The sequence below is a fragment of the Puma concolor genome, chromosome E2 (assembly GCF_028749965.1).
Source record: "Puma concolor isolate L17-30 chromosome E2, mPumCon1.1.hap2, whole genome shotgun sequence".
NCBI lineage: Eukaryota > Metazoa > Chordata > Mammalia > Carnivora > Felidae > Puma > Puma concolor.
The window spans coordinates 14,251,729-14,264,277 of NC_141681.1; the positions used below are offsets into that span (position 1 = coordinate 14,251,729).

General features: G+C 42.2%; 1 protein-coding gene across 7 annotated transcripts in view; it reads right to left on the minus strand.

Moving 5' to 3' along the window:
* HYDIN (HYDIN axonemal central pair apparatus protein) overlaps window positions 1-12,549 on the minus strand; it is a 442,685-nt gene that overhangs the window by 151,696 nt on the left and 278,440 nt on the right. For all 7 annotated transcript variants that reach the window (XM_086688949.1, XM_086688948.1, XM_086688951.1 and 4 more), the window contains 2 exons: window positions 9,347-9,490; window positions 3,148-3,461 (listed from right to left, as the gene is read on the minus strand). In XM_086688949.1, coding sequence (XP_086545075.1) covers window positions 3,148-3,461; window positions 9,347-9,490 — 458 coding nt within the window. The remainder of the gene's footprint in view (window positions 1-3,147; window positions 3,462-9,346; window positions 9,491-12,549) is intronic.

Genomic DNA, 12,549 nt, shown 5'->3' on the forward strand with positions numbered 1-12,549 from the left:
GGGGTGGGGGTCCCTGGAGGAAAGGCAGGGAAGGGGCAGGTGGAGAGCCTGAGTTTGGCATGGGACACGTTGGACACAAGTCACATGGGAAACATCCAAGAGATGAAGAATGAGATGCCCTCGGGACTCAGCAGAGGGTCTAGGCGGAGACGGTTGGAAGCCTCAGGTGCTGGCACTAACTGCCACTGCACGGAGAGCAGGGGTCCAGGATGGAGCCCTGCAACCTACACACACTCAGTGCACCTGCTGCTGTCCCAGGGCTGAGAAGGAGGGAAAGGTCGAGGGGATAAGCAGGAAAGCAGGAGAATACAGTGGTATTCAAAGGAAGAAAGGCAAGGGTTTCGGAAGGAGGGATTGGGTAGCCATGTTGAATGAGGCTAAGAGTTATCTTCCTGGAAAAAAAAAAAAAGGCAGACTTTTTTGCCTCTTGATTACAAATCTTCCTGCTGTTTCCAAGAGTCTAAACTCCTTATCCCAGCACCAGGCCTCTCACACATGACTGCCAACCTGCATCCAAGAATTCTCCCTGGCTTCTCCCTCACCAGTGAAGCCTGTGCTGTGGCCACGCTGATGGGGCCTCTGTGGACACTGGTAGATGCGTGTCATTTGCCTCTCCAGCATTCATTCTCTCATATGTCAGTTTTTGTTTGGAGATCTGCCCCCTCCCACCCCATTCAGTCCATGGGGCGCTGAGGTCACCACGGCAGCCCTTGGTGTGGGGCATGTGGCCAGGCTAATGCTGATCAGTGCTTCACCCTCCATTGAGTGACTGACTTGGGGAGGGGACAGGAAATGCGACTGAGCTGGTCTGATCACAGTGAATCTCAAGACAGTTCATGTACAAAGGCTAATGTTCCTTTCCCAGAGCTCAGATCTGCGAGGATGTGGCCCCAGGAGAGCTGGCAGCCATGTGGGAACCATGGGAGAAAAGCTGACCCAAAAACTTGGCTTTAACACATGAAAGCAAAGGTAAGAGATGGAGCTTTAAGCTGGGCCAGAAGCCAGAGTGAGTCTGGACTTTTGAGTTGTAGGACCCAGTGAATGTCTTTTCCTTTTCATTTTTGTTGAGGGTCATGTTTCCTGTCACTTGCAACGGAATAGAATCCACGAATCCTAACTGATATAAATATGCTGTTCCTGTTACTTAGAATGTTTCCCTGTTGCCCCATCTGAGACATTTAACTGTGCTTCTCAGCGCAGCCTTCTTGGATTCTTCTGAGCTCTCATCCCTACCTCTGTCCTTCCTCAGAGCCTGGCATTAACACATGTTCCTTGTGATTCCCCAATAGCCTCAGGCCAGGGACAACGTCTCATTCACTGTTATATCCCCAATGCCTCGTACGTCGTCCGGGGCATAAGAGTCACTTACTGGATGCTTTCTGAATGACTCTTGGAATGAATGAATGAGTGAACAAATGAATTATAAGCAAAAGTTCAATATCAAGATACAGGAAGATACTGAAGAAAGGGGGAAAAATGGTTAAATAAATGCTTAACACAATGAAAAATTAAGTGCATCCTCTCCAGTCCTGGCTAAGTCCATTTTCAAAATGCCATTATTTTAATTATGGAAATGGCCTCTCAAAAATGAAAACATGTCCCTTGTGCCTCGGTAGAATAAACCCATGTAGCTATGTTACATCAGAATAACTTCAGAGAATCTGGTATTCGAAGCTCATTAGGTCAGGTTGGCTGATTTTACCCCAAACCTAAACAGTACTCGGCACCTAACGAGCAGGCTCTGTCATTCAGGCCCAGGCCCGCCTCCAGTGCCATGCTGGGTCATCATTAGATGTCTATGGAAGACATCTAGAGCAAGCCGCTGTTACTGTGGAAACAAGCCAGGGAAGGGAAAAGCTGGCTGTCATATACAAGATGAAGGTTGCATATGGGAGGTACCGACAACCCAAGGAAACAACATGAGGCTTCCCTATGCAGAGTGGCAGCTCGGCATTCAGGTACTGAACCCAGAGCTGTCCAAACATCCAGTAAGGAGACACAGAGGAGCCTGAATGTCCTGCTTGTGAACAAGACTTCAGACTCAGATGAAAATGTTACTAAGGCTTGACTAAAACAGCCTGTTTATATGTTTTTTAAGGAGTGTTCTCCAAATTAAGTTTGGATTTAGCTTCTAAATGAACAGAGACACTTCTAAATCCAAATATTGTGAACACAGCTTTCCTCTTTCTGCATTCACCACCTCCCACTATTTTGTACATATGTATACATCTGTATATATATGTATCGTTTAGAATGAAACCCATCAAGGGGCACCTGGGTGGCTCAGTCGGTTAAGTGCCCAACTTCAGGTCATGGTCTCATGGTTCATGAGTTCGAGCCCCACGTCAGGCTCTGTGCTAACAGCTTGGAGCCTGGAGCCTGCTTTGGATTCTGTCTCTCCCTCTCTCTCTGCCCCTCCACCACTCACACTCTTTCTCTGTCTCTGAAAAATGAATAAATGTTAAAAAAAAAGTTAAAAAAAAAAAAAAAGAATGAAACCCACCAAGATAGGCAGAATGTGGAGCTCCGTGCAGCATTTACTCAATGTATCATCATATTCAATCCATGCTTTGGGTTTGAAATGCTTAAGACTTCATTTTTTTAGTGACACATTTCTTTTTTTTTTTTTTTTTTTAATTTTTTTTCAACGTTTTTATTTATGGGACAGACAGAGACAGAGCATGAACGGGGGAGGAGCAGAGACAGAGGGAGACACAGAATTGGAAACAGGCTCCAGGCTCCGAGCCATCAGCCCAGAGCCTGACGCGGGGCTCGAACTCCCGGACCGCGAGATCGTGACCCGGCTGAAGTCGGACGCCCAACCGACTGCGCCACCCAGGCGCCCCTTTAGTGACACATTTCTAATGATCCAACCACTAGATTCAAAATTAAAGCAGGCTTACGAATACTGCTTTGCTAATCTGGTGGTAATTGGGGCTTTCAAAGATGTTTTAGCTGCTCTTCCTGTTTGAAAATCTAGGATGAACCACGATTTGAGACCCTTTGTTCTTTCTGCCAATAATTAGTTGCCAGAACTGAACACCATGAAAGACCAGTACACAGAATCTGGGAAACCCAGTACAAAGCCCAAAGGAGAGAAATGGGAACTGCAGAAAAGAGCTATGAGGGGCAGACAGGCTGGGGTACCTTATCTGATTTTCCTCGTTGTCTACCAGGAAGAACCAGCGGAACTTCACAACCAAGGAGCTGCAATTGGTGATAGTTATATATCGGATCACCTCTGTATCATTCAGGATGCAGCCAAAATCCAGCTCCATGGTCTCAAAGCTGAGGTTGGGGTAGTTCACTTCTCCACGCAGTCTCAGGCTGTCTACTTGAGGATGCTCTACATACTTGATTGCTAGAATTTCTTCTGCTACCCAATTGTTCAAGTCATTTCTATAGGAAGGGTCAAATTTGACCAGCAAGTTTTTTTCTCCATCAATCTCCAGTTTGATAGGCTACAAATAAGACAATTGGCAATTACCAACCTATACGATGCATTTTCAACCTGCTCCGTGGAACAGGAAAACCAAAGTTATTTATACATATTTATGGAAATACACACATACAGATGCACGTATCAGTACAAATAGATTAGTATGAAATACATACATAGCCACATTTCTTTTGTCCATAATTATGTATTCACACTTAAACATAATTAAATAGCTGGTACATCTAAATCCATATGGCTATCTACACTATATCGATAACTATGGATATTTTGTATACATATATGCACACACATCTTTTATTGGTTGAACATGACAGCAAGGAAAATCTGGATGGGAATCATTTGAAGGAAGAGATTTTATTTTATTTTATTATTATTTTTTTCATTTGTTGAGGAATCAAGATACCATTGTATGATTAGATTTAAATTTAATCTTAAAAATTAACCTGAAAATTTCTTTATTTGATTAGACACATATCTAAATTATAACCAGGAAATGCAAATAATATTTCCATATATTTACTGATAGACTAGAATTCTAAATTATTACAACATTGAAACAGGTTTCTTTAGACTATATGTTTTCACTTACTTTTTTTTTTAATATAATTTATTGTCAAATTGGCTTTCATACAGCACCCAGTGCTCATCCCAACAAGTGCCCTCCTCAATGCCCATCACCCACTTTCCCCTCTCCCCAACCCCCATCAACCCTCAGGTTGTTCTGAAGGAAGAGATTTTAATAATAGTTGTGAGGTTATAAGGATTGCGAGTTGCAAAAGCGAAAGTCTGCAATGAATAACTTATAAAATATTCTTAACTGAATATAAATTAGATTGTAAAATGCTCTTCCTAAACAAGTGGGAAACATTCGTGGCTTAAGAAACTTTCAAAAGGCTTTCTAAAGCCCTAGGGGAGGGGCTCTGTAGAGGGTGACCCAGAAAAGGATGGATTAGGCAATTTAATTTCTTTTCTAATGCCTGCAATTCTAACTCTTAAGCACAGTGTTATTTACTTTCTGCTGTCTTCTATTCAACTTAAAATGACACTCCTGGAAGCTTGACAGAGTTTATTCAGTAGATTATGTTTATTCTTTTCTCTCTTTGATTCAAATCCCCCTGTGTTTCTGGATGTCAAGGCCACTGGAATACCTTACCACAGAAAGCCTGGCTATGAGTTAGCTTTTTTGCTCAATTCCCACAGTTAATCCACAGGAAAGCCACCTCCTGGTTTTGCAGAAAGTGCCCTGAGGCAGTTGGGAGGCATGCACACAGGGATGAGTCTTTCAGAGAGTACTTCCCTCTCTGCTGAGTTTTCAGGTTCAGGTATTTAACTGTGCACCTCAGTGACATGATTAGATGGTTTCTGTTGATAAAGCCAATCACCTGATTCAAGAATCAGAGAGAGGGCAATGACTCCTCAGGCAGCTAATCCCATCTGAAAGTGTGGCCTGTGCTTGTACAGGCGGCTTGGCAGAATTTAGAACCCATTCTTGCAGACGGTAACACATGGTATTGCAATGCCTGGTATTTAAATATCTTTGAAGATTGAGTTAAACATTTCCCCCCTTTGTTGTTTTGTAGAAATGATACACATCCACAAAAATTCACATTATATATAAAAGCATGAGGAGAAGAAATTAAAAACTCATAGAAAATTTCACCATATATTATTTCTCAGAGTTAACATTTTGTAAGCATGAGTCCAGACATAATGGATGGATAAATAACATTTTTACAAAAATGAAATTAAACTAATTTATTTTTTAAATGTTTGATTTTTTTCTCAAAAAAAAAAAAAACACTTGAAAAAATATTCTTACACAAGAGATAATAATCCTAAAACCATAACTCTGGAGCCAGACTTCTTGGGTTAAAATCCAGTCTCTGTCATTTACCAGCTCTGTGAATGTCAGCAACACTGCTTAGCCTTCCTAGCCCTGGGTGACTCTGTCTCTCAAAACTCTGTAGCCATTGCTGCATTGTCATCTGGCACTAAGTATTACGGTGGAGAAGTCGAAGTTAGTCTAAACTCTTCCCTTGATGGATCGGTCCCTTCTTTTCTGCATAGAGGCCATAGAATTTTTGGATTACCAATAAGACCAGTAATTTCACCAAGATATGACTCACTGTTGGATATTCCATAACATTTTGTCCCAAGACAAGGTATGGCGTTGCTTTTAAAAATCTAAGCCTCTTGGGGCGCCTGGGTGGCGCAGTCGGTTAAGCGTCCGACTTCAGCCAGGTCACGATCCCGCGGTCCGTGAGTTCGAGCCCCGCGTCGGGCTCTGGGCTGATGGCTCAGAGCCTGGAGCCTGTTTCCGATTCTGTGTCTCCCTCTCTCTCTGCCCCTCCCCCGTTCATGCTCTGTCTCTCTCTGTCCCCAAAATAAATAAACGTTGAAAAAAAAAATTAAAAAGAAAAAAAAATCTAAGCCTCTTATCCAAGCCAAATAGTTCCCTGCCCCTGAGGCACCAGGGTTACAAGTGTATTGCTTATCCTTGTGGAGATAATGTATGGATAAAAAAAAAATCACATTCATATATGTATTTAAAATTTTTGTATACACATGATAGTACACTGTGCACTCTTGTTCTGCAATTTGCTTTTTTCACTGGGAGATCACTCAGTGCATGTGGAGCTGCATTTTATTCCATCATATAATTCCGCCATCATTGATTTAACCAATCTCCTACTGATGGATATTGGCTCCCAATCTTTGGCTCTTATAATCACTGTTACAATGAATACCCTTGTCTATATGTTGAATATTGTGTCTATATCTGAAGGGTAAATTTCTAGCAGAAGAATAACTCGGTCAAAGGGTATGGACATTTGAAATTTTGATAGCTGTAGCCATATTGCCTTCCAATGTATACTTCCCCAACACTGTGGGGGTGCCTATTTCTACATGCCCCTCCAACACAGAGCACTATCGAATTTTTGCTCTTTGCCAATCTGATAGGAAAATTAATTTGCATCTCTTCTAATGTGATTAAAGTTGAACACGTTTTCATATATTTAAGAGACATTTTATTTTTCTTTCTGTGAACTATATTCATTTCCTTTGCCTATTTTTCTATTGGTGTTTTCCTATTGATTTGTAAAAGCTCTTTATTTATTTTTAAATATTTATTTATTTTTGAGGACAGAGAGAGAGAGAGTGGGGGAGGGGCAGAGAGAGAGGGAGACAGAATCTGAAGTAGGCACTAGGCTCTGAGCCCAGTGCAGGACTTGAACTCACAAACTGTGAGATTATGACCTAAGCCGATGTCAGACACTCAACAGACTGAGCCACCCAGGTGCCCCAAAGCTCTTTATTTTTTAAACTATATGTATGCTTTTATTAAAGTTACACATGCAAATAATATGAAAGGCCCAACTGTGCTAGCAGAATTATTACAGGAAGCAATAGTTCCTGACCCAACCAGGGATCCTAACAGTCCAGAGACCACCATCAATTTGTGTAGTAGGACTGGTCTACAGAACAGCTTCCTTGGGCAGAGAAGGGGCGATCAGTTGGTGGACATACCCCAGACACCAGTTATTATCCTGGAGGGCTAAAATCACACTAGAAACACTGAAGTTCCCCTGGCACTTTGATACATTTCTCTGGGAAGAGCACTTATCTTTAGATCTGGAGATAAAAGCCAGCTGCCCATGTTTTTTGTGTGTGGGGTCACGTGGGACAGCTGTCTAGTACACATGGAATCTCTCTATTTTCAGTGTTCTCCTCACACTTGTTGCCTCCGAGCCCATGCTACTCAGCTTGAACGACTCTCATGTCTCTGCGGTCTCACAGGAGAATTTTCTAGAATGCTGGTTTTTGTGCCCGTGCCCTTTTGGTCAACCCACTCCATCCTCATTCTGTCTTCTAGAATTTGTTTACATCTCCCATTATCTGCTTATTACCATCTTCTTCCTTCTTTATTTTACTGTTCTGGGCTTCTTTCCTTCTGAACATTTCTACTTTTATCTTAAGATTTCAGGAGGGACAAGAGAGTGTGTCTAATCTACCACCCAGATGGAGAAAGCTGCTCATATCTGAATTTTCACTTTATCATCCATTTGTTCTCCTCTGCCCTGTGAGCTTACCCTTCATCTCCACTTTGAACACTTGAATCTCATCTTTAAGCTCTTTTTAAAGACAGGTCATACCATCTACCATTTCTCTGAGGCTGCAGAAAACTACATTCATACTTTCGGTCTCCTTCCTTGTATAGGCTCCCTAGCAGTAGGTTTTTCTTCTGCCTCTCCCTTTTATTTCTCTATTCAAAGATCTTAGCTGGTGTTTTCCCAGCTCAGGCTTGAAGGAAACCCACTAAGTAATTGGTGGGGAAGGGAGGGTGGTAGTGCAGTTTACAGCCACCAGTCAGGTATTGTCTGCAACCCTCTCACTAAGCACCTCTGTCCCCCCATCTCCCTCCAAGATCCATCTCCCTGAGCGAGGCTCACGGCAAATCTCCTTCAGTCATGGGCTCCCTCTTCTGAGATCTCAGGATTGCTGCCTGCCCTCCCTTCCTCCTTTTTACCTCTTCTTCATTAGCTGTCTCCCCAGATTGGGAGGCTGAACACAGTGGTGTATGGATCTGGTTTCTCCCTCACTCCTTCTCTACAGCTCTGCAGTGCCACTGGCCGCATGGCCCCGCCGTTCCCACCAATGTCCGCATGTTCCGCAAAGGATCGCAGGGGTGATCCTTTTTTTTTTTTTTTAAAGTTTATTTGTTTATTTTGAGAGAGAAAGAGAGAGTGCAACTAAGAGAGGAGCAGAGAGGGAGACAGGAAGAGGGAAAGAGAGAATCCTAAGAAAAGAGAGAATGCTAACAGCATAGGGCTCTATCCCATGAACCGTGAGATCATGACCTGAACTGAAATTAAGAGTTGGACACTCAACTGACTGAGCCACCCAGGCGCCCTGCACAAGGGTGATCTTGTAGGGATGTTTAGAGAACACTGCATCCTGCGTCAGACTGGGGAGGCGCAATAGCTCACAGCCTCCTCCCCCAGCCCAGTTCAGATTTCTTAGTATCTGGAGATGGGCTCTCTGGTTTAGGGACTGGGTTTTAGCCATTTCCTTCTTGCCTAGAGTATGGAACTTTGCTTTAGAAAAGTAGAATTAATAGGTTTCTATTATCATTAGTGGGAAGTCACTGTTTTCTGAAGATTACAATGGGCAAGAATGAAGGGTTATCATAATGAGCCAAAGTTCTTACACCATTAATAACAGTTGGGTGAGGGACACCTGGGTGGATCAGTCAGTTAAGAGTCTGACTCTTGATTTCAGCTCAGGTCATGATCTCAAGGTTCATGAATTTGAGCCCCACACTGGGCTCTGCACTGACAGCAATGGAGCCCGCTTGGGATTCTCTGTCTCCCTTTCTCTCAGCCTCTCCCTCTCCCCCATGATCTCTCTCCCTTTCTCTCTCTCAAAAATAAATAAATAAATAAATAAATAAATAAATAAATAAATAAACAAACATTAAAAAAAATCATAGTGGAGGGGCGACTGGGTGGCTCATTCGGTTAAGCGTCTGATTTCGGCTCAGGTCGTGATCTCACCACTTGTGAGTTTGAGCCCCCTACTGGGCTCTGTGCTGACAGCTCAGAGCCTGGAGCCTGCTTCAGATTCTATGTCTCCTTCTCTCTCTGCCCCTTCCTCGCTCATTCCCTCTATCTCTCTCTCACATATAAATATTTAACAAAATTAAGAAATAGTTGAGTGATACTGGAATTTATGACATATAAATCTTCTTTATTCTTTCCTCTTTGTTTCTTAAATTCTTCCTACCTGTCTGGACTGAAATTAGGTAGCATGCTGACATTATTCTCTTCCTTTGTCACACACACAACTCTCCTAGGAGCTTGTTAAGACAGCACTCTGTCAACTTACCTCAGGAGTTAATGGCAGTGGAGATTTATCAGTCTCGCAGATACAGAAGGGTCTGCTTGTGGAGAGCAACACATTCACTGGCAGGGTGGAAATGTTCTTCATGACCAACGGCTGGTAATCAGGTTCCAGGACAGTGTTTGGTTTCTGCAAAAAGGGAAAAAGAAGAAACCAAGTTATGATAAACATGTAAGCCTTTAGCAACCAAAGTCTCATCATCAGTGTTAACAACAGAATTAGCATTCCCCACCCCTCCTTGCTCTCTGTCTCTCTTTCACTGTCGTCCCCCATCCTTGTACAGACTTAGATAATTCATTCGCAATTTATGGTGGACTATTGAAAAGTGATCCTACATAAGCCAGAAAACAAAGATTAGATTTCTTACTCTCTTGTGGCCAGGTTAAGAACACCTATACGTGCCATGCCTCTGGATAGTACTATTACTATAGAAGTTTCCAGTGTCATAAAACAAAGTCTAATAATTAGTGATACCTAATGGAAGAACCTGTGCATCATTATAATGAACAAAACATTATTTTCCTTATATTTTTTCTATGCTCAAAATATCCAATTTGCAAAAATATATACATTTGTAATATATTGTTATATTGACAAAATGCTCATAACTATTTCTGTAAATTTTTCCCAATAACACTGGGATCGTTGATGTAGAAACATCTTTCCACTTTCTTAGATACATCAAATTTCATTCTTCAACTGAAGAAAGCATCAGCAATCGATCTTAACCTGAAAATTTCTGGTCAGACTGAATTTTTCTCATTCTAATGTTGGGGTCCACATCATTTCTTGTGTGCTTTGGAAAGGGGGTCTTTTAATAACAGCAGGAGGCAACAGAAGCCTCAATCTGTGGCTTCCAACAATAGACTCCCTCCAATCATTCCCTGGCTCTTCCACAAATCTGGCCTGTTTTCCCCAGGCCTCATGGTTTTGATTTGCTGTTCCAATTTCAGTTAAATCATTCTGATTCTATATTTTGGTCTGACTCTGTCTCTGCTTCTTTGTTCAACACCATCTTCCTTCTCCTGTGGTTCCTGGCTCCCCTGGCTCTGAGGTGCTTAGGTAACCAGTGCCCATTGTGTCTTTGTTTGCTTGGGCTGCTATAACAAATATCACAGAGTGGGTGGCTTCAATAACAGATGTTTCAGAGTTCTGGAGGTTGGGAAGTCCAAGATCAAGGTGCCAGCAGATCCGGTGTCTGGCTTTAGATGGCTATCTTCTCACTATGTCCTTGCATGGCTGAGAAGGAGATGATCTCTCTTGTCTCTATTTTTCAGGGCACTAATCCCATTCTTTTTTAAAATTTTTTTTTAATGTTTATTTATTTTTGAGAGACAGAGACAGAGCACAAGCAGGGGAGGGGCAGCGAGAGAGGGAGACACAATCCAAAGCAGTCTCCAGGCTCCGAGCTGTCAGCACCGAGCCCGATGCGGGGCTCGAACTCATGAACCATGAGATCATGACCTGAGCCGCAGTTGGACGCTTAACTGACTGAGTCACCCAGTCGCCCTAATCCCATTCTTGAGGTCTCTACCTTCATGACCTAATCATCCTACCAAAGGCCTTACCTCCAACATCATCACAATGGGGATTAGGACTTCAACATGTGAATTTGGGGAAGACACAAACATTCAGTCCATAACAGTTAGCTCAAGCATCCTGCCTCGGCTGCACTGTTCTAGATCCCTACGCACTCCCAGAGTTCTCTGAGGGGCTCAGTCTGGCACTTACCATATGAGATGCCAGGCATTGTTTCCCTCCCTCTAACATGGCAATACAGGCACTGAATTCACCTTGTATTTGCAGATGATGATATACTACATTTTGTGAGAGGGATGAAGCAGCACTTTTGGGCCATACAAAGCTGTCCACTCAGTGACCTTCCCCCAGGCCGCTGTGTCACTGCAGAAAGCATTGAAGTGAAGAAGCCATAGTCGGTTGGTTTTGGCAAGAGGCCACTTAGAGGTTAGAGATGAGGAGGAGTCGATGCACACAGAGCCGTTCTATTTTAAAATGACCCCTTCTCTCTGGGTTGTTTGTCTCCCCAAATATCAAGAGACAGGTTTTGCTGGTGGACTTCATGAAGCAAACTGGCTGCTACTTTCAGTTGACCTTTTCAATTCCCCAGAGATGTGATTTCATCTGTGTGCCTTAGGAATGGCATCACAGTTATAAAGTAGATCAAATCTGAGGAAATGGTTATAGAAAAATTCTTCCCATAGGTAGGGCTGGTATCATTATAGTCTAATGTACTAATTCATATATGCTGCCTTGAGCCCAAAATGAGACAGGACAGATAATTTGGTGTTATGTAATTAAATCTGAACACCAACACCAACAGGCCTCTTGTGCATACTGGTTTAATAAAGTTTCATTTCTTCATTGTCCCTGGTGTGGCTTAAATATGAGCAGGAAATAAACAATGAAAAATATACTAGTTGGACAGATTTCACAATTATAACATTTGGGGGGGGGGAAGGAGAGAAGGGCAAAAACAAACACGGAGTTCTGACAATTTGTTTTTTAATTCGATAAGTTGCTGCCACATATAAAATATTTGCTCTTTCATTTTAGTGATAAACTCAGAGATGTAAACAAGAATATGTTTAAAAAAAACAACCCAAGGCTTAAGGATATAAAAAAGAAGGAACACTATACACGCATTTTTATGGGTGTTTATAGGCTTAGAAAAAAAATATCTAATAAGAAACCGGGCTGCATATTTAACATACACTGTAATGTCTTGCAAAGAATAACTATTCAATAAATACTTACTGAATTTTCTCTGAATAGCGGAATTTAGAGGAAACATGATGCCACCAAATTTGGTGCAGCTGTTGCCAATAAATATCTTTCCTGATTACTTAAAAAAGGAAGAATTTAAAACAGTAATGAAAACTTAGTAACTCTGGCAGAAACTCCTGTAGTATTTTCTTGTTATATGTCTCATGGAGCTTGTTTCAGCTGGTTTATCATCCTGTAGCTGAAACCCTTATTCTACTTCTTCAGTGTCTGCTTTCTGCACTAGTCCATTAAGTCAGGGTTTTGCCTTGCCTTGGCGGCCTAATATAATGTAAGTGCTCAAAATTATCTGTTGGTTTGAAGTGAACTTGTACATCTCGCCTCCCTTACTTGATTATAAGCTCCCATACTCATATCCTAACAGAGCACTTTATCCATGGCAGGTG